This window comes from Callithrix jacchus, chromosome 10 (genome assembly GCF_049354715.1).
Source record: "Callithrix jacchus isolate 240 chromosome 10, calJac240_pri, whole genome shotgun sequence".
In the NCBI taxonomy this organism is placed as follows: Eukaryota; Metazoa; Chordata; class Mammalia; order Primates; family Cebidae; genus Callithrix; species Callithrix jacchus.
The window spans coordinates 123,769,491-123,789,075 of record NC_133511.1 but is presented as its reverse complement, the minus strand read 5'-3'; the positions used below and the strand labels follow the sequence as shown (position 1 = coordinate 123,789,075).

At 54.5% G+C, this 19,585-nt stretch overlaps 1 protein-coding gene across 6 annotated transcripts in view; it reads left to right on the top strand.

The window, feature by feature from the left end:
- SPTBN2 (spectrin beta, non-erythrocytic 2) overlaps positions 1 to 19,585 on the top strand; it is a 43,926-nt gene that overhangs the window by 20,115 nt on the left and 4,226 nt on the right. For all 6 annotated transcript variants that reach the window (XM_009008535.5, XM_078341475.1, XM_035263427.3 and 3 more), the window contains 19 exons: positions 396 to 513; positions 1,106 to 1,264; positions 1,589 to 1,891; positions 3,465 to 3,618; positions 3,837 to 4,707; positions 6,584 to 6,721; positions 7,024 to 7,780; positions 9,036 to 9,238; positions 9,534 to 9,624; positions 9,852 to 9,998; positions 12,356 to 12,619; positions 14,733 to 14,957; positions 15,215 to 15,304; positions 15,623 to 15,883; positions 15,983 to 16,113; positions 16,343 to 16,547; positions 17,441 to 17,815; positions 18,834 to 19,078; positions 19,174 to 19,312. In XM_009008535.5, coding sequence (XP_009006783.3) covers positions 396 to 513; positions 1,106 to 1,264; positions 1,589 to 1,891; positions 3,465 to 3,618; positions 3,837 to 4,707; positions 6,584 to 6,721; positions 7,024 to 7,780; positions 9,036 to 9,238; positions 9,534 to 9,624; positions 9,852 to 9,998; positions 12,356 to 12,619; positions 14,733 to 14,957; positions 15,215 to 15,304; positions 15,623 to 15,883; positions 15,983 to 16,113; positions 16,343 to 16,547; positions 17,441 to 17,815; positions 18,834 to 19,078; positions 19,174 to 19,312 — 4,876 coding nt within the window. The remainder of the gene's footprint in view (positions 1 to 395; positions 514 to 1,105; positions 1,265 to 1,588; positions 1,892 to 3,464; positions 3,619 to 3,836; positions 4,708 to 6,583; positions 6,722 to 7,023; positions 7,781 to 9,035; positions 9,239 to 9,533; positions 9,625 to 9,851; positions 9,999 to 12,355; positions 12,620 to 14,732; positions 14,958 to 15,214; positions 15,305 to 15,622; positions 15,884 to 15,982; positions 16,114 to 16,342; positions 16,548 to 17,440; positions 17,816 to 18,833; positions 19,079 to 19,173; positions 19,313 to 19,585) is intronic.

The window sequence follows — 19,585 nt, the reverse complement described above, 5'->3', positions numbered from 1 at the left end:
GGTCAGGAGTTCGAGACCAGCCTGGCCAACATGGTGAAACCCCATCTCTACTAAAAATACAAAAATTAGCCAGGTGTGGCAGTGCATGCCTGTAATTCCAGCTACTTGGGAGGCTGAGGCAAGAGAATCACTTGAACCCGGAGGCAGAGGTCGCAATGATCCCAGATCGCACCACTGCACTCCAGCCTGGGTGACAAAGCGAGACTTCGTCTCAAGGTAAAATAAGGTGGTGTTCTTTTGATTTGCTAGTATTAGTATTTTCTGGCTTCCACGCAAAGAGGTTGTATTGCTTTTGTAAGAAGGAAGGCAACACAGGACACCCATTTTGAAGAGTAAAGAGTCCTTGTGACCCCCGTGGGCTTTAATTCTGACCCCAACCCGGCCTCCTGCCTCAGGTTTACCGAGAAAGGGAACTTGGAAGTGCTGCTCTTCACCATCCAGAGCAAGCTCCGGGCCAACAACCAGAAGGTCTACACACCCCGTGAGGGCCGGCTCATCTCGGACATCAACAAGGTCCGTGTTGCCCACAGGCCACGCACCCTCAGGGCAGCCCCTGGCCCAGACACCTCACACACATCCCCAAACCCGGGGCCTTCTCAGCCTTCACCGAGCTCTGCTATCTGTTGCCCCAGCTTGAAACTCGAACGCTCTGCCCGGCTGCCGACACTGTGCCGGACATCATTCTCCCGTCTTCTCAGGCACACGGCCCTTTGCCCCTTTGTCTGACTCTCCGTGTGAGGTCACGTAAGGAAATTTTGTCCCAAGTCCCTCAGCTCAACCTGTTCCTAGCTCACTATCCCTTCTGTTTTTTTCACAACGTTATAAACTAAAGTTACTAAAAGTAAAAATTCACGCACAGTCCTGCCAACACAAAGGAATCAGACGGTTTCCACTGCTCCTGCTTCCTCTAGCCCTTTTCCAGAAGCTTCTACATGGCTTCACAGATTCCCAGCACTGCCATTTCCTATTTCCACACACAGGCGTCTCAGCCACTGCATTCCATGGATCCACCAGACGGAGCTTCCATGGGACTTACCCTGTGCCTCTAGCCCTGCTGAACCCTTCCTGCCCTGTCCTTTCCACTAACCCTGTCCCTACCGCGCAGGCTTGGGAGCGGCTGGAGAAGGCGGAGCATGAGCGCGAGCTGGCCCTGCGCACCGAGCTCATCCGCCAGGAGAAGCTAGAGCAGCTGGCCGCCCGCTTCGACCGCAAGGCCGCTATGCGGGAGACCTGGCTCAGTGAGAACCAGCGCCTTGTGTCCCAGGTAGGACTTGAGGCTCTTAGGATGCTTAGGCTGCTCAGAACTGGGAGACAGACAGGGTGGATAAGAAGCCCTGCAGGAAGCGGTAGGGGGACAATGAAACACGAAATCCATCATGTGGGTAAAAAGGCCCAGAGGCCTGTGAGCAAAGGGCCAGAGGCTGGGACGAGAGAGAGGGTTGGTGAGACAGGATGGGGTGGAATAGAGAGGGAACAGAGCCACCACATGGAGCTGGCATTTTGCAGCCTGAGTGCCCTGCAGGACAGAGGAACGGGCAGAAGCATTGTCCCTTGGTCCCCACACCTCCCCTCCCTGCCCCTGCCACAGGACAACTTTGGGCTGGAGCTGGCAGCTGTTGAGGCAGCAGTGCGGAAGCATGAAGCCATCGAGACGGACATTGTGGCCTACAGTGGCCGGGTGCAGGCGGTGGACGCTGTGGCTGCAGAGCTGGCTGCTGAGCACTACCATGACATCAAGCGCATCTCCGCTCGGCAGCACAACGTGGCGCGGCTCTGGGACTTCTTGCGGCAGATGGTAGCCGCCCGACGGGAGCGGCTCCTCCTCAACCTGGAGCTGCAGAAGGTGCTCCAGGACCTGCTCTACCTCATGGACTGGATGGAAGACATGAAGGTACCAGTGCGGCCTGCCGGGTGGGATACGGGTAAGCAAGAGTCGAGGGAGCCCCACAGTGGTGCGTTCGCTCGTCTGCTCAGCCGATCTCTGTGGAGTGTAAGCCAGTCAGGGCCCCATCCCCAGTTCATGGGGTTCATGTTCTAGATGGAGGAGGCTGATGACAAAACCCACGAACCTTTCCATAAACAAAAGAGCAGGGGCCATAAAACCAGTGATGAAACTAGAACAGGGTGGTGTGAAGGGCTGGTCAGACAAGGCCTCTGAGAAAATGCCACATGAGCCGAAACTAGAATAGTGGCCGGGAGCCAGCCCGGGGAGCTGTGAGGAGAGAACATTCTGGGTGGAAGGAACAGCCCGGCACAGGCCCTCAGCCTGGACCAGCATGGTGTGTTCAGGATCAGAAGGAAGGCCAGTGGGCTGTGAGCATCAGGAGCGGGGCTGTGGACTGAGATTTGGGACGGCACAGCCAGCTCACTAGGGCCTTACGGCCTGGTCAGGGAGTTTGGAACATGGATCCTTTAAAGTGATTAAAAGGGGCCAGGTGCAGTGGCTCATGCCTGGAATCCCAGCACTTTGGGGAGGCCAAGGCGGGCAGATTACTTGAGGTCAGGACTTCAATACCAGCCTGGCCAACATAGTGAAACCCATGTCCACTAAAAAATACAAAAATTAGCCAGGCGTGGTGGTGGGCACCTGTAGTCTCTCAGACTACTCAGGAGGCTGAGACAGGAGAATTGCTTGAACCCAGGAGGCAAAGGTTGCAGTGAGCCAAGATTGTACTGTACCACTGTACTCTAACCTGGGCTATACAGCGAGACTCAGTCTCAAAAAAATTAATTAATTAATTAAAAAGAGCCAGGGTCAGTGGCTCATGCCTGTAATCATAACACTTTGGGAGGCTGAGGCAGGTGCATCACCTGAGGTCAGGAGTTCGAGACCAACCTGGCCAACATGGCAAAACCCCATCTCCACCAAAATACAAAAACTAGCCAGGTGTGGTGGTGGGCGCCTGTAATCCCAGCTACTCAGGGAGGCTGAGGAAGGAGAATCACTTGAAGTGGAAGGTTGCAGCGAGCCAAGAAAAAAAGTGATTAGAAGGTTTTGAGAAGGGGAGAGATTTGATTGTACCTTATGTTTATAAAAAGGTCACTTTGGCTCCTCTGAAGAAGGCCTGTGGGTAGGCAGCGTGAGAATGAAACCTGTTAGAGGTTGCTGCCATCTCCCAGGTCAGCAGCAGCCAGGAGGGTAGGTCGGGGAGAGATGCAGAAGGAAGGCTGCTGGGTGCTGAGGTGGAGCGGTGGCGACAGGAAGGTGTCGATGATTCTGAGGCTGAGATTAGTCATAGCAAAGCGTCCAAGAGCAGGAGTTAGAACATTGTTCCACGTCAGGGGAGTTATGGATAAGGAGGTCGGGGTGCCAGGGCAGAACTGGGGTATCCCAGTGTATGTGAGCAAGCAGGTTTCTCACCTGGGTGCAACACCTAGAGCTATGGAGAGGTTGGAAGGAAGATGCAGCCAGGTTGGCACATGAATGCTCAGGTGGGCATCTGTACTCCATGTGTGCCTGGCAGGGCCGGTTGCAGTCTCAGGACCTGGGCAAGCACCTGGCCGGAGTGGAGGACCTGTTGCAGCTTCACGAGCTGGTAGAAGCAGACATCGCCGTGCAGGCTGAGAGGGTGCGGGCAGTCAGTGCCTCTGCCCTGCGCTTCTGCAACCCAGGGAAAGGTGAAAAGTCTCAGGGAAGGCACTGGAGAGGGAGGGACTGGGAAGGAGCACATCAAGAGCAGAGGTGGAAGGCTTGGGAAACCTGGGGACAGGAAAGATGGTGGGCAGATGATGGTGACAGAGCTAGAGGCAGGGAGGGAAACCCAAGAGAGTGCGGTGGGTGGTGAGCAGCTGGAGGGCTCAGTTACCGCTCTGACCCTCTCCTGTCACTTTTTCAGATTATAGACCTTGTGATCCGCAGCTGGTGTCGGGGCGGGTAACCAAACTAGAGCAGAGCTATGAGGCGCTGTGTGAGTTGGCAGCAGCGAGGCGGGCCCGGCTGGAGGAATCACGGCGGCTCTGGCGTTTCCTCTGGGAGGTGGGCGAGGCTGAGGCCTGGGTGCGGGAGCAGCAGCACCTCCTGGCCTCAGCCGACACGGGCCGGGACCTGACCGGTGTCCTCCGCCTGCTCAACAAGCACACAGCCCTGCGGGGCGAGATGAGCGGCCGGCTGGGGCCCCTGAAGCTCACCCTGGAGCAGGGCCAGCAGTTGGTGGCCGAGGGTCACCCTGGAGCAAGCCAGGCCTCTGCCCGTGCAGCTGAGCTCCAAGCCCAGTGGGAACGGCTAGAGGCCCTGGCTGAGGAGCGTGCCCAGCGGCTGGCCCAAGCTGCCAGCCTCTACCAGTTCCAGGCTGATGCAAACGACATGGAGGCCTGGTTGGTGGACGCCCTGCGCCTGGTGTCCAGCCCTGAGCTGGGGCACGACGAGTTCTCCACGCAGGCTCTGGCCAGGCAGCATCGGGCCCTGGAGGAGGAGATCCGAGGCCACCGGCCAACCCTGGAAGCCTTGAGAGAACAGGCAGTAGCCCTGCCTCCTGCACTGAGCCACACGCCCGAGGTGCAGGGCCGGGTGCCCTCCCTGGAGCGGCACTACGATGAGCTGCAGGCCCGGGCAAGAGAGCGCGCACTGGCCCTGGAGGCCGCCCTGACGCTCTACACCATGCTCAGCGAGGCCGGGGCCTGTGGGCTCTGGGTGGAGGAGAAGGAGCAGTGGCTCAACGGGCTGGCCCTGCCTGAGCGCCTGGAAGACCTGGAGGTCGTACAGCAGAGGTAGGCCCCTTGGGCTCCCAGTGGGACTGGACTTGGGAGGCGGCAGGGGCCAGGTTGTGGGTGGTGAGTCCCTCCATGAACTGCCCACCTCACCCCTTTGAGTCTTAGTGGTTGTCAATTTCTAGTTTTAACGAAAAATGTTAACCATGCTCACAAATAGAGATATTTCACAACAAACCCCTCTACACACATGGCCCTGATTCAGTCATTGTCAATATCTTGCTCTGTTTGAATCCCCGCCCTTTTAAAAACCAAGTCCCCAATGTTAGCACATCCCTCCTACATTCTTCAGGGCGTGTCCTTGAAGAAATATGAGGAAGCATTCATACCTATAATAATTATTTTTAAATTGTCTGTGTGGACTTAAAATAGCCGAGGTTTTGAAGTTATAAACCTTTTAGACAGCGACACTGAAATAGCTTTATATATAGAATAATAAATCTTAAAATCATTTATTCAGTAAATCTTAAAGTCTTCTTTTATAGAACCACAATACCATTATCACATAGAACAAAATTAAGAATTTCTTGGTATGATCTATGATCAATGTGTAATCAAATTTTCTGGTGTTTAAAAAAATGTAATTAAGTCGGGCCTGGTGGCTCACGCCTGTACTCCCAGCACTTTGGGAGGCCAAGGCGGGAGGATCACTTGAGTCCAGGAACTCATAACTAGCCTGGGCAACACAGTGAGACTCCATCTCTACAAAAAAAATTTTTTTAATTAGCTGGGCATGGTGGTGTGTGTCTGTAGTCCCAGCTACTGGGGAGGCTGAGGTAGGAGGATTGCTTGAACCCGGAGGTCAAGGCTGCAGTGAGCCGAGATCGTGCCACTGCACTCCAGCCTGGGTGACAGAGTAAGACCCTATCTCAAAAAAATAAATAAATAAAAGTGTAATTAAAGTTTTTTTAGTTTTCAAGGTATCCTAATGTAGAGGTTGACAAACTATAACCCTTGGGCCAAATCCAGGCTGCTGCTTGTTTCTGTAAATAAAGCTTTATTGGAACAGCGCTGCATTCGCCTATTTGGGTACCGCCTGTGGCTGCTCTCAGGCTACAGCTGCAGGACTCAGTTTGCCATAGCAGCTGCGTGGCTCATGAAGCCTATAATATTTACCATCGAGCCCTTTAGAGAAAACATTTGCAGACCCTGCCATATCAGAACATAAAATGTTGGCCAGGTGCAGTGGCTCACACCTGTAATCCCAGCACATTGGGAGGCTGAGGAGGGTGGATTACGAGGTCAGGAGTTCAAGATCAGCCTGGCCAAGGTGGTGAAACCCCATCTCTACTAAAAACACAAAAATTAGCAGAGAATTGCTTAAACCTGGGAGGCAGAGGTTGCAGTGAGCCAAGATGGCACCACTGCACTCCACCTTGGGTAACAGAGCGAGACTCCATCTCAAAAACAAAAACAAAAAAAACATAAAATATCCCTGGAAGAAGCTATCCTTCACATATTCATTCACCTAGACAAATATTTTTGGTTACTACTTCATATTCTAACATGTTAGTGGGATAAGACCCAGATAGGCAGCTAAGGGGGAAGTCCCAGGAAGCTGAGAGGATGGGATAAAGTGTTGGTCCCACACCAGGGTCTAGTTTGACTTGTGTGTCTGTTCCTGACCTTTACCTTTTACCATCTTTTGAGCAACTGTAGCGATGATAGTTATTCTACTTGTTTTGGGGGAGTTGGGAGTTCCTCCCTTGACCCACAGATACTATGAACCTCATAGGCTGAGAGGCCCAGAGACTCCTATAGATAAGCCTCCTTGTGAAGGAGAGGCGTTCTCGAGGGTGTCTAAGAGAGGTGGCCTTAGATGACTGGGCACATCGCTGCCTCCCACAGTTCACGCCTGGCTCTTCCACCCTCTCAGGTTTGAGACCCTGGAGCCTGAAATGAATGCCCTTGCAGTGCAAATCACTGCGGTGAATGACACTGCCAGGCAGTTACTGAAGGCCAACCCCCCAGGCAAGGACCGCATTATCAACACCCAGGAGCAGCTTAACCACAGGTGGGCTTGGGAGGGCAGGACTGGGGAGCTGACAAAAACATGAAGCAATGGGGATGGCAGTGGGAGGCAAGATTTGTAAGGCCTGGAAGGGTGGCTGCAAAGGAGGTTGCAAACAGTCTGAAATGTGTTAGGGAAGGAAAAAGGATGAAAGAGACAAGAGAGCGGGGGTCAAGGTAGTGTGAAGCGGCTGCTGGCCAGAAAGGGAGGAGTCAAGGGGAGATACCAAGGGAGACAGGAGCAGGGAAGAAGCTTCCAAATGGGCCTGAGCAGGGCTGGAAACCGAACCTTCCTCCTGCCCTCAGGTGGCAGCAGTTTCGGTCCCTGGCAGATGGCAAGAAGGCAGCTCTGACCTCAGCCCTGAGCATCCAGAACTACCACTTAGAGTGCACGGAGACCCAGGCCTGGATGAGAGAGAAGACCAAGGTCATCGAGTCCACCCAGGGCCTAGGCAACGATCTGGCCGGGGTGCTGGCCCTGCAGCGCAAGCTGGCCGGCACAGAGCGGGACCTGGAGGCCATCGCTGCCCGGGTGGGCGAACTAACTCGAGAGGCAAATGCCCTGGCTGCCGGCCATCCCGCTCAGGCAGCAGCCATTAACGCCCGGCTCGGAGAGGTGCAGACCGGCTGGGAAGACCTCAGGGCCACCATGCGGCGTCGAGAAGAGTCGCTGGGGGAGGCGCGGCGGCTGCAGGACTTCCTGCGAAGCTTGGATGACTTCCAGGCCTGGCTAGGCCGCACTCAGACTGCTGTGGCCTCTGAAGAAGGGCCGGCCACCCTACCTGAGGCAGAAGCTCTCCTGGCCCAACACGCAGCCCTTCGGGGAGAGGTGGAGCGGGCCCAGAGCGAGTACAGCCGGCTGCGGGCCCTGGGCGAGGAGGTGACCCGGGACCAGGCCGATCCCCAGTGCCTCTTCCTACGACAGCGACTGGAGGCCCTGGGAACCGGCTGGGAGGAGCTGGGCCGAATGTGGGAGAGCCGACAAGGCCGCCTGGCCCAGGCCCACGGCTTCCAGGGATTCCTGCGGGATGCTCGTCAGGCTGAGGGCGTGCTCAGCAGCCAGGTAAGACTTCAGGGCACCTTCCCCACCAGGACAAAGAGGAAAGTAGGGACCTGGGGCAATGTGAAGGAACATGGGGGAGGGGGAGGCAGATGCCAGAGGCTGGGGGTTAAGAAGCAGGATGGGCAGAAAGGACACGTTAGCGAAGTGGGGCCACACAGTGGTTCATGCCTGAAATCCCAGCACTTTGGGAGGCCTCTGGACATTCTTGAGGCCAAAAATATTCAGACCAAACTGGGCAATATGGCAAGACCTTGTCTTTACAAAAAAATTTTTTAAAGAAAAAAATAGGCCGGCTGCGGTGGCTCACACCTATAATCCCAGCACTTTGGGAGGCCGAGGTGGGTAGATCACGAGGGCAAGAGATCGAGACCATCTTGATCAACATGGTGAAACCCCGTCTCTAAAAACAGAAAAATTAGCTGGGCATGGTGGCGCTCCCCTGTAGTCCCAGCTACTCGGGAGCCTGAGGCAGGAGAATTGTTTGAACCCAGGAGGCGGAGGTTGCAGTGAGCCGAGATCGCGCCATATTTCACTCCAGCCTGGGTAATGAGCAAAACTCCATGTCAAAAAAAGAAAAAATAATAATTTTCTAAAAAGAAAAATGGGAGCTAGAGAGGATGGCTCACACATGTAATCCCAGTACTTTGGGAGGCCAAGGCAGGAGATAACTTGAGCTCAGGAGTTTGAGACCAGCCTGGGTAACATAGTAAGACCCCCATCTCTACACACACACACAAAAAATTAACTGAGCATGGTGGTACCTGCCTGTAGTCCCAGCTACTAGGGCGGCTGAGGCTGGAGGATCACTCGAGCCAGGATTTTGAGGCTGCAGTGAGCTATGATCATGCCACTGTACTCCAACCTGAGCCACAGAACGAAACCCTGTCTCAAAAAAGAAAAAGGAAAGAAAAATAAAAATGGGAATGAAAAAAAAAATGTGAATATAATTTCCTAAAACTGATTTCAGAAGAAATAGAAAACCCAGTTTGTCATGTACCTGTTAAAGAAAAGGAATCAGGAGCTAGAAGTGAGATAGAACAGGATTTGGGCTGGGAATTGAAGATCCTTTGACCCAGCTTCCCTGCGCCTTAGACTCCCACGCTGGCTGGCAGCCTCCCTGTCTTCAGAGCTCTCCAGGCTACCCTCCCCATCTACAGGTTGGCCCCCACCTCTCAGTTATGCCCCTGGTTGGGTCCCTCCGAAGGGGGAGAATTGTGCTGGGGAAAATGAACTGAATATCACCCCTCCCACACAGGAATATGTTCTGTCTCACACGGAGATGCCAGGGACACTCCAGGCTGCTGATGCTGCCATTAAAAAACTGGAGGACTTCATGAGCACCATGGACGCCAACGGGGAACGGATCCGAGGGCTCCTGGAGGCTGGGCGCCAGCTGGTGTCTGAAGGCAACATCCATGCTGACAAGATTCAGGAGAAGGCAGACTCCATCGAAAGGAGGTCTGATGAGGACTGTCTGTGAATTAGGGGCCCCAGAGGGGAATGTGGGAAACAGGGTAGCCTCAGAGATGAATGTGGCACAGGGAACCTGCAGACGGGGAAGGACCAAGTGGTTGCAGAGGGCTGGGAGGTTCCACCCCCAACCAGGCCCAAAAGGAAGTCAGGAATCCGGGGTAGCCTTGTGCTTCTGGAAGGCGTTATTCCCCTAGAAGAAATGGAGGCCCCCTAGGCTAGCCAAAGGGTCAGAAGCGTTTCACAGCAAGTTCTAGGCTTTCACAAGCGGCGGCTGTTGCAGGCACAAGAAGAATCAAGACGCAGCGCAGCAGTTTCTGGGCCGTCTTCGGGACAACCGGGAGCAGCAGCATTTCCTGCAAGATTGTCATGAGGTGAGGCTCCTAGTTCCCTGGGGCCCCAGGACATTCCCTAGCCATCCCTTTCCCACCTTGAGCCTAGAATAAGCCCACCTCTGGATCACTGGAGACTGTGAATCCCTTCCTGGCTTCTTCCCAAGCTGCCCACTTCTTGTGGCTCACTGTGGCCCTGCTTTTATGCCCTGCTCTTCCTGCCTTGGAAATGCGCCCTCTCCTTTGTCCCTGTTTTATGTCTGGTCCAGCTGAGGCTCTGGATTGATGAGAAGATGCTGACAGCCCAGGATGTGTCCTATGATGAGGCCCGCAACCTGCACACCAAGTGGCAGAAGCACCAGGCGTTTATGGCCGAGCTGGCCGCCAACAAAGACTGGCTGGACAAGGTGGACAAGGTGAGCAGCGCTGTGGGGGCTGCCTCTGGGCAGGGTCCCCCACGGTGCGGGAGAGGGGCTTGGCTCCAGGACGTGGTTGTTGTCATGGTTAGAGACTGTGGGGCTTCTGGTGCCACAGCTCCACGGTGGAGTTATGGCCTGGGAAACAGACGTCTTTGTTGGAGACAGAGTGGGACAGTGAGTCCAGACCTTGATAAAATGCAAATTAGTAGATAGCCAAACTGCAGCTTGGATTTAACATGCTAGTTACCGTGTTCCGGAGTTCAAAGCAGGAGGACACTCTTCAGGCTCTGCAGACTTTGCCTGGAAAGGGCTTGGGCTCCATGCTCAATATTTGAGCCTTTGCAGTCCATGTAGTTTCTGCTCCAACTACTCATCTCTGCCGTTGTAGTGCAAAAGGAGCTGTAGAGAATACATGAATGAGTAAACATGCATGTTTTCTAATAAAACTTTACTTGTAAAAACAGGCAGTGGGCCAGATTACCTCATGGGCTGTATGTAGTCTGCCAATCCTTATTTTTGACTCTGGCTGTCCCTGGTTCTTGGTCTCCCACTCAGCTCTTCCTCAAGAGCTGAGGACAGATAAAACTTTATATCTGCTCAGCAAGTATCCCTAGAGGACGTGGTATGTGCTCAACACTCTTGGAGGCACTTCGAGGTCTTTGAAAGACACTTTCCTTCACTCAAGGGCATGATGGTTGGGACAAAAGGAGACCAGTGTGCTTTCAATTGTTTCCATTAGTTCAGCAAATGTTTACTTAGTGCTACCATATGCAAAACCTGGTATCAGGCACTGCATGGGTCCAAAGGTGATTCCATGGCAGGCTCCACCCTGAAGGAACAACGTTATAGCCAGGATATAAGGCATATACGCAGGTAGCTAAATTGAACTTAGAGCAGAATCTGATGAGTGCCCTGAGAGAGCCCACTGAAGCCAGGGGAATAAAGAGGAGAGGAGATATAGAAATTCTAGAAGCAGCAACATGCAGGGCCGTCCATGGAGGATGAGTAGAATTCGGACAAGCGGAGATACTGGGGGAAATACGTTTCCAGGAAGAGAAAACTGAACAGAAAATCACACTAGGCAGTGCCTGTCTGGGAGCAAGGGGTGAGTGAGTCTGGGAACAGCACAGGATGTGTTCAGGGGGCCAGGCATGGTGGCTCATGCCTGTAATCCCAATACTTTGGGAGGCCAAGGTGGGTGGATTACCTGAGCTCAGGAGTTCGAAACCAGCCTAGGCAACACGGTGAAACCCCATCTCTACTAAAATATAAAAAATTAGCCAGGCATGATGGTGCACGCCTGTAGTCCCAGCTACTCAGGAGGCTGAGGCAGGAGAATTGCTTGAACCTGGAAGCGGAGGTTGCAGTGAGCCGAGGTCGTGCCATTGCACTCCAGCCTGGCGACAATGTGAGACTGTCTCAAAACAACAACAACAACAAAAAACGGTGCGCGGGGGCCGCATGGAAGAAGAGGTGGGAGAGAAGCTCTGCAAAGCCCTGACCACCAGTGCGTGCGCTTTGAAGCGTAGATTGTGCTCAGGGTTGTGCAGCTGCCCAAGCAGTGCTAGCCTTTGATGCTCTTCATCCTGACAGCCACGGCCACCTGCAAAATGGCTGGAAGGCAGTGTCTGGGTGCCCCTAGAAGCAGACCCTGAGACAGTGGTTCTAGGGAGGTGATCTTGGGAAGCATCAGTAGGGTAGTGGAGTGGTGAGGAGGGACAGAAGTCATGCCAGTTACCCCATGGGCAATGGGAACCCACCCCTCCTGGGGCACTCCGGGGATAGTGTAGATAGAACACAGAACACAGCACTCTCAGCCATGGTGCAAGGATGCTGGGGATTTATCCAGCAGCTCCTTGTCTGTCGCTGGTTGAGGGCTGCTACTGGGCTCATTAACTCTGGCTCTTCCAATTTGCCTTTCATGCAGTTCAAGAGAACACATGTCCCTCACTGCCCCAGACACAAAAATCCTCAAGCAGAAAAGCTGGAAGTGGGGAAACCAGGTGGGACTCACTCGCTATCGAAATGATAGTGAATAACTCGAATCAACACGCAGCATAGCGCCAGAAGCCACAGCGCTGAGGAACCCAGAGTAAAGAGAGACTGCAAGGGCTTCCTCGTTGAAATGCTCTTTGAGCTGGGTCTTGAGGAGTGGGGTTCATCAGCAGTGAGGGAACGGCAGTTTAAAATGGATTTTAAACCTCTGAGAAGAGCGTGTCAATGAGAACACACAGGGACTTGGAATTATTGCCCACACTTCAGGTCTCTACTGCCCGTAAGGCCCCAGGTCTGCTCTCAGCCTCTGAAGTTTAGACTAATTTGGGCACTTTTACATTCTCTGTCCTGCATTCCAGGAAGGGCGGGAGCTGACTCTCCAGAAGCCAGAGCTGAAAGCCCTGGTGTCGGAGAAGCTGGGGGACCTACACAGGCGCTGGGATGAGCTGGAGACCACCACCCAAGCCAAGGCCCGCAGCCTCTTTGATGCCAATCGAGCTGAGCTGTTTGCCCAGAGCTGCTGTGCCCTGGAGAGCTGGCTGGAGAGCCTGCAGGCCCAGCTTCACTCAGATGACTACGGCAAGGACCTCACCAGCGTCAACATCCTTCTCAAGAAGCAGCAGGTGTGCTGGGGAGCTTTGATGGGGATGGTGGACAGCAAAAGAAAGGAGGGATCTGCAGCTTTCAAGATTTGGGAGGCCAGCAGATAACACCTTCAGCAGCATTTCCTAAAGTAATTTCTCTGGCTGGCCAGTATCAGAATCTCTAGATATATGTCTCAGTCAGGGTTAGAGTTAGGAGACAGACCCGCTAATAATTTGAAAACAAGAACTTCGGTAAAAAGTATTAATCAGTCCAGTCATGGTGGCTCATGCCTGTAATCCCAGCACTTTAGGAGGCCAAGGCAGGCGGATCACTTGAAGTCAGGAGTTCAAGACCAGCCTGGCCAACATGGTGACCACTAGCTCTACTAAAAATACAAAAATTAGCCAGGCGTTGTGGTGCATGCCTGTAATCCCAGCTACTTGGGAGGCTGAAACAGGAGAATGGCTTGAACCCAGGAGGTGGAAGTTGCAGTGAGCTGTGATGGTGCCATCGCACTCTAGCCTGGGCGACAGAGTGAGATTCTATCTCAAAAAAGTAGGAATTAGTAAAAGGTGGTAAAGAGAACTCTACAGCAGGGGTCAGAAAAATTTTTCAGTAAAGCACCAAATAGTAAATATTTGGGGCTTCGCGGGTCATAAGATCTGTCACAGCCCTTCAACTCTGCCCTTGTAAAAGCAGCTGTGGATTATATGTAAGATAAGGGTTGTGGCCAGGCGTGGTGGTTCACACCTGTAATCCCAGCACTTTGGGAAACCCCATCCCCACAAAAAAATACAAAAATTAGCCAGGCCTGGTGGTGGCATGTACCTGTAGTCCCAGATTCTCAGGAGGCTGAGGTGAGAAGATTGTCTGAGCCTGGGAAGTTGCAGCTGCAGTGGGCTGTGAGGGAGCCACTGCACTCCAGCCTGGGGGGCAGAACAAGACTTGTCTCAAAAATTTTTAAAAAAAGAGGTGCGGCTGTGGTCCAATAAAAACTTTATAAAGATAGGCAGTGAGCTGGACTTACTGGTCCCTGCTCTAAAGAATATAGAATGGGGGCCGTGCACGGTGGCTCATGCCTGTAATCCCAGCACTTTGGGAGGCCGAGGTGGGTGGATCATGAGGTCAAAAGATGGAGACCATCCTGGCCAACATGGTGAAACCCCGTCTCTACTAAAACTACAAAAATTAGCTGGGTGTGGTGGCGCGTGCCTGTAGTCCCAGTTACTCGGGATGCTGAGGTGAAAGAATTGCTTGAACCCGGATGCAGAGGTTGCAGTGAGTCGAGATTCACCACTGCGCTCCAGCCTGGCAACAGACCAAGATTCAGTGTCAAAAAAAAAAAAATATACAGAATAGGAAGTGTAGGGAGATGCTACCTGTGGGATCAAGGAGTCCCCCAGGAAGTAGCAAGATGGCTGAGTCTCAGACCTCCTCAGAGAGGGTAGAGACCCACTGAATAGCCTGGAAATTTTCTGGGGTGTCACAGGCCAGAGCAGGTCTGGAACTAGCAAGCCAAGGCTGGCCAGCAGGAAGTGGCCACTGGAGTGCAGCAAAACTTGCCAGAGAGTGACAGCCACCGGATCTCTTGCGCACTGTGGACAGTTGAGCTGTAGGAGGAAGAAAAGTACCTGGAAGGGTGGAATACTCATCCTCTAGGCACTGTGGTGTCCCTCCACCGCCCTCTGCTGACAAGGCCTAGCATTGCGCCCGCTGGCAAAGGAGGAATGTTTACAGGGACCAGTTCCTGTGTCTAAAGCAGGACCACGATGGATTGGGGATGAGACCAGCAGTTGATAACAGGCACAGTTATCACACTATCCTGGATTTTTTTATTTCAATCTTTTAGATTCGGGTATGCGTGTGCGGGTTTGTTATAAGGGTATACTGTGTGATGCTGAGGTTTGGGGTACAATTGAATCCATCACCCAGGTAAGGAGCACAGTACTCAATAGGGATTTTTCAACCTCCGCCCTTGGATTCTTGGGTACATAAAGTTTGAGATCCACTGATCCAGCCTATGAAGGGATGCTCTTCCTGGGGTGAGCCACAGCACCAAGCAGCCACAGTGGGCTGATAGAGATGCGTGTCTCTGCTAGGTGTGAAAGTGGAAATGCAGAGCTAACAGGCCCTTCCTCCTCACGGTTGCAGATGCTGGAGTGGGAGATGGCTGTGAGAGAGAAGGAGGTGGAGGCGATCCAGGCCCAGGCCAAAGCGCTGGCCCAGGAGGACCAGGGTGCAGGGGAGGTGGAGAGGACCTCAAGGGCCGTGGAGGAGAAGTTCAGGGCCTTGTGCCAGCCCATGCGGGAACGCTGCCAGCGTCTGCAGGCTTCTCGAGAGCAGCACCAGTTCCACCGGGACGTGGAAGATGAGATTGTGAGTCACTAAGGCCAAAGACAGCAAGCTTTCCAGCCTCCCTCCTGTATGCTGGGGAGATGCCAGCAGGGCTCTGTTCCCTCTTCTCTTTGGCATTAACAATCTCCCCTCTAGGGAGACTTGGGGATGTCCCCCAGAACCAGAGATGACTGTTCCCTACACATGTGGCAGTAGCCCCAGGTGTCCCCACTCCCAGTAACCAGTCCCTGGTGCTCGCTTTGCCCTCTGGGCCTCCACTGACCCCCTTTCTCTTCCAGTTGTGGGTGACAGAGCGGCTGCCCATGGCCAGCTCCATGGAACATGGCAAGGACCTGCCCAGTGTCCAGCTTCTCATGAAGAAAAACCAGGTGAGGCAGAGGCTGAAGGCAAAAGAGAAGTTCCCAGCAGCCTCCCCAGTCTTGGACGTGTGTTTTTTAGGATCAGGCCCCACCTTGATGTTGAGTACAATCCTGGGCTTCAGTGGCTCTCTCTCCTCCCTCCTTGGGAGGGTAGGTCCTCTCAGTGGGAGAGAATGAGGGCTGAGGGGCATTACCATTGCATTCCTGGGCTAGGAGAGGAAGCAGAGGACCCAGGCAGGAGAGAGGCACAGGGGTGAAGTGTGGTCTCCGGGAACATGTGAGGCTGGGGAGGACTTTCAGCATTTTCTCTTCCGTGGCCATGGGCAGACCCTGCAAAAAGAGATTCAAGGCCATGAGCCCCGGATCGCGGACCTGAGGGAGCGGCAGCATGTGCTAGGTGCAGCCGCGGCAGGCCCAGAGCTGGCTGAGCTGCAGGAAATGTGGAAACGCCTGGGCCATGAGCTGGAACTTCGAGGGAAGCGACTTGAGGAGGCCCTGCGAGCCCAGCAGTTCTACCGCGATGCTGCTGAGGCGGAGGCCTGGATGGGTGAGCAGGAGTTACACATGATGGGCCAGGAGAAGGCCAAGGTGAGGGCCAGGGCAGAGCCCGGGGTGTGTGGCCAGTTCTGCCCTCCCGCTGACCCACCGCCTGATGTCACTGTCCCCTCCCACCGTCCCTTCCCCCAGGATGAACTGAGTGCCCAGGCAGAGGTGAAGAAGCACCAGGTGCTGGAGCAAGCCCTGGCTGACTATGCACAGACCATCCACCAGCTGGCAGCCAGCAGCCAGGACATGATTGACCACGAGCACCCAGAGAGGTGGGTGCAGTAGCATCCTGGCTTAGCCTTGGGGAGGAGCCGGCTGCAGGAATAGGAAGGTGCAGGGAATATGGAGCCTTCAGTGCTGTGTGCACAGAGCCTTCGAGAAAGCTGGAGCTCAGGAATTGGGCAAGCTGTTGGGAAACTCAGAGGGACAGTGTTCCAGAACAGGCCGGAGGTCAGAGCTACATCCCTTGAGTCCCATGGTGCCTCCCAACTCTCCCTGCAGCACGCGCATATCGATCCGCCAAGCGCAGGTGGACAAGCTGTATGCTGGCCTGAAGGAGCTGGCGGGAGAGCGGCGGGAGCGCCTGCAGGAGCACCTCCGGCTGTGCCAGCTCCGCCGCGAGCTGGATGATCTGGAGCAGTGGATCCAGGAGCGAGAGGTGGTGGCGGCCTCCCACGAGCTGGGCCAGGACTACGAGCATGTAACTGTGAGTATAGGAGGGCACCCAGCTCAGATCAACCATGGGAAGAGTGGAGGACTCACAGGGAGACTAGGACCTCATTTCTAGGAGGCAGAGCACTGGGGGGAACCGGGCAAGACCAGGCTGAGCAGGCACTGTCCTCCTGGTTTGGAAGTATGTGAATTGAAGAAGCTGGGCACAACGGCCACACAATGGCTCACACCTGTAATACTAGCACTTTGGGAGGCCGAGGTGGGAGGATTGCTTGAGTCCAGGAGCTCTAGACCAGCCTGTGAAACATAGTGAGACCCCATCTCTCCAAAAAAATTTTTTTCATTAGCCAAGCATGGCAGTACATGCCTGTAGGCACACCTACTCGGGAGGCTGAGGTGGGAGGATCTCTTGAGCCTGGGGGTTCGACACTGCAGTGAGCTGTGCTCATGCCAGTGCACTTCAGCCTGGGCAATAGTGCAAGACCCCCTCTCTCTATATACACACACAATTTGAAGCATTGTGCAGAAAGGAGACATGAAGCTGAGCTTCAGCAAGGGCAAAGAGGAAATTCTCACTCAAGCTTTTTCACCAGAATTCAACAAACGGGGTGTGATCCCCGCCACAGTTCAGGGGCTTGGACCCTCAGTGGTACAGAAATAGGGACCATAGTTAGGGTATCCACGTCTGAGGCCTAAGGGTCCCAAGCACCTCAAAATGTCTTTGCTGGGGGTGAAGGGAGTCCATCAAATGCTGGGTCAGTGGGAAGCAGCTGCACCTGCTCCTTAACCCCAGGGAAGAAACCTGTCCTGCACCCGTGGCCGGGGGAGAGGTGGGTTCTGAGTTTGGAGTGGAAGACTCGCTCCATCAGGCAGGGACCACATCCCCCAGCATCACGGCATGGTCTGTACATCTGCTTCCTCTACCAGATGCTCCGAGACAAATTCCGAGAGTTCTCCCGGGACACGAGCACCATTGGTCAGGAACGTGTAGATAGTGCCAACGCTCTGGCCAATGGGCTCATTGCTGGGGGCCATGCCGCACGGGCCACCGTGGCCGAGTGGAAGGACAGCCTCAACGAGGCCTGGGCTGACCTGCTTGAGTTGCTGGACACACGGGGTCAGGTGCTGGCCGCGGCATACGAGCTGCAGCGCTTTCTGCACGGGGCACGCCAAGCCCTGGCACGGGTGCAGCACAAGCAGCAGCAGCTTCCAGATGGGACTGGCCGTGACCTCAACGCCGCCGAGGCCCTGCAGCGCCGACACTGTGCCTATGAGCATGACATCCAGGCCCTCAGCGCCCAGGTCTGACCCAAGCATGAGGAGGTGGGGGAGGCTTAGAGGAGGCCATGGGGGAAATGCTGGGGTGGGTTCTCAGGAACTAGGGCAATGCTTAGAAATTCTGGGAGGACGGCACCCTTTCGAGGGCAATGTCGAGATAAAGAAATTGCACCAAGAAAAATCTCTGGTTGGCCAGGCGCAATGGCTCATGCCTGTAATCCCAGCACTTTGGGAGGCCAAGGCGGGCAGATCACCTGAGGTCGGGAGTTTGGGATCAGCCTGAATAACATGGAAAAACCCCGTCTCTACTAAAAATACAAAATTAGCCAGGCATGGTGGCATATGCCTATAATCCCAGCTACTTAGGAGGCTGAGGCAGGAGAATCACTTGAACCTGGGAGGCGGAGGTTGCAGTGAGCCGAGATAGCTGCACTGCACTCCAGCCTGGGCAACAAGAGTGAAAATCCATCTGCACAAAAAAAAAGAAGAAAAAAGAACATCTCTGGCAGGGGACATCTAATGTATTCACACTTTTAATGACAAGCCCCTTTGAGAGTGATGTCTTCAGGGGTTCCCAGCAGCCAGGAGACTCTTCATGCTGCTCTGAATTGGCCTGTTCGTGCTTCCCAGGCTTGAGCTCTAGGCCCACACTCAGTAAGCATTGATCTTTCCCTCAACCACCACCCATCAGCCACCACCCCCCACCAACCTGGCCTGAATCCCCTCTTCAGGCTAAGTGTCTCGTTTTAGCAATCTCCAAAGTCCTTCACATCCTAGACAGGCTTCTGAAAAGTTGAACTTGCCAATGGCCCTTTTCCAGACCATCCCCCCAGTTAAGCCCAGGTGCCCAGATGAGACCTGACAGGGCAGAGTGTGTCCAGCCACCTGCCTTCATCTTTCCCTGCACACCCACCCTCTGGCTCCTCCCCCTGCCTCTTTGGCTGTGAGGCAGGCAGGAGGTGAGACCAGCAGCCAGGACAGAGGCAGGCTGCAGCTCCTTGGAGTCCCCCGTGCTGCCTGACTCTGACCCTGGGCCCCACAGGTCCAGCAGGTGCAGGATGACGGCCACCGGCTCCAGAAGGCCTACGCTGGAGACAAGGCCGAGGAGATCGGCCGCCACATGCAAGCCGTAGCGGAGGCCTGGGCCCAGCTTCAGGGAAGCTCTGCCGCCCGCCGGCAGCTGCTGCTGGACACCACAGACAAGTTCCGCTTCTTCAAGGCTGTGCGGGAACTGATGCTCTGGATGGATGGGGTCAACCTGCAGATGGATGCCCAGGAGCGGCCCCGGTGAGAAGCCCAGGACCTGAGGCCTCCATGGGTTGTGTGGCTGGGTGGTGATGGGGCTATGGGCAGCGGCTGATGCTGTTTCTGCCTTCCCCCAGGGATGTGTCCTCCGCAGATCTAGTCATAAAGAACCAGCAAGGCATCAAGGCAGAGATAGAGGCCCGGGCAGATCGCTTCTCCTCCTGCATCAACATGGGGAAGGAGCTGCTGGCCAGGAGCCACTATGCAGCTGAGGAGGTGGGTGAGGCCTGGGCGGCTGGGCCATCCTCACTGTAAAGTGCTGAATGCCAACTTCTCGGAAGCTTTCTGCTTCCTCTTATTCTTTCTTTGCAAGGAATCTTTCATTTTCTCCCCTCGGTGCTATTCAGGGGTTTCCTACATTCTGGAAATCTCTCCCCAGACCTGGCAGCCTCTTGACATCAGAAATCACTGGTCCTGGGCTGGGTGCAGTGGCTCATGCCTGTAATCCCAGCACTTTGGGAGGCCTAGGCAGGTAGATCACCTGAGGTC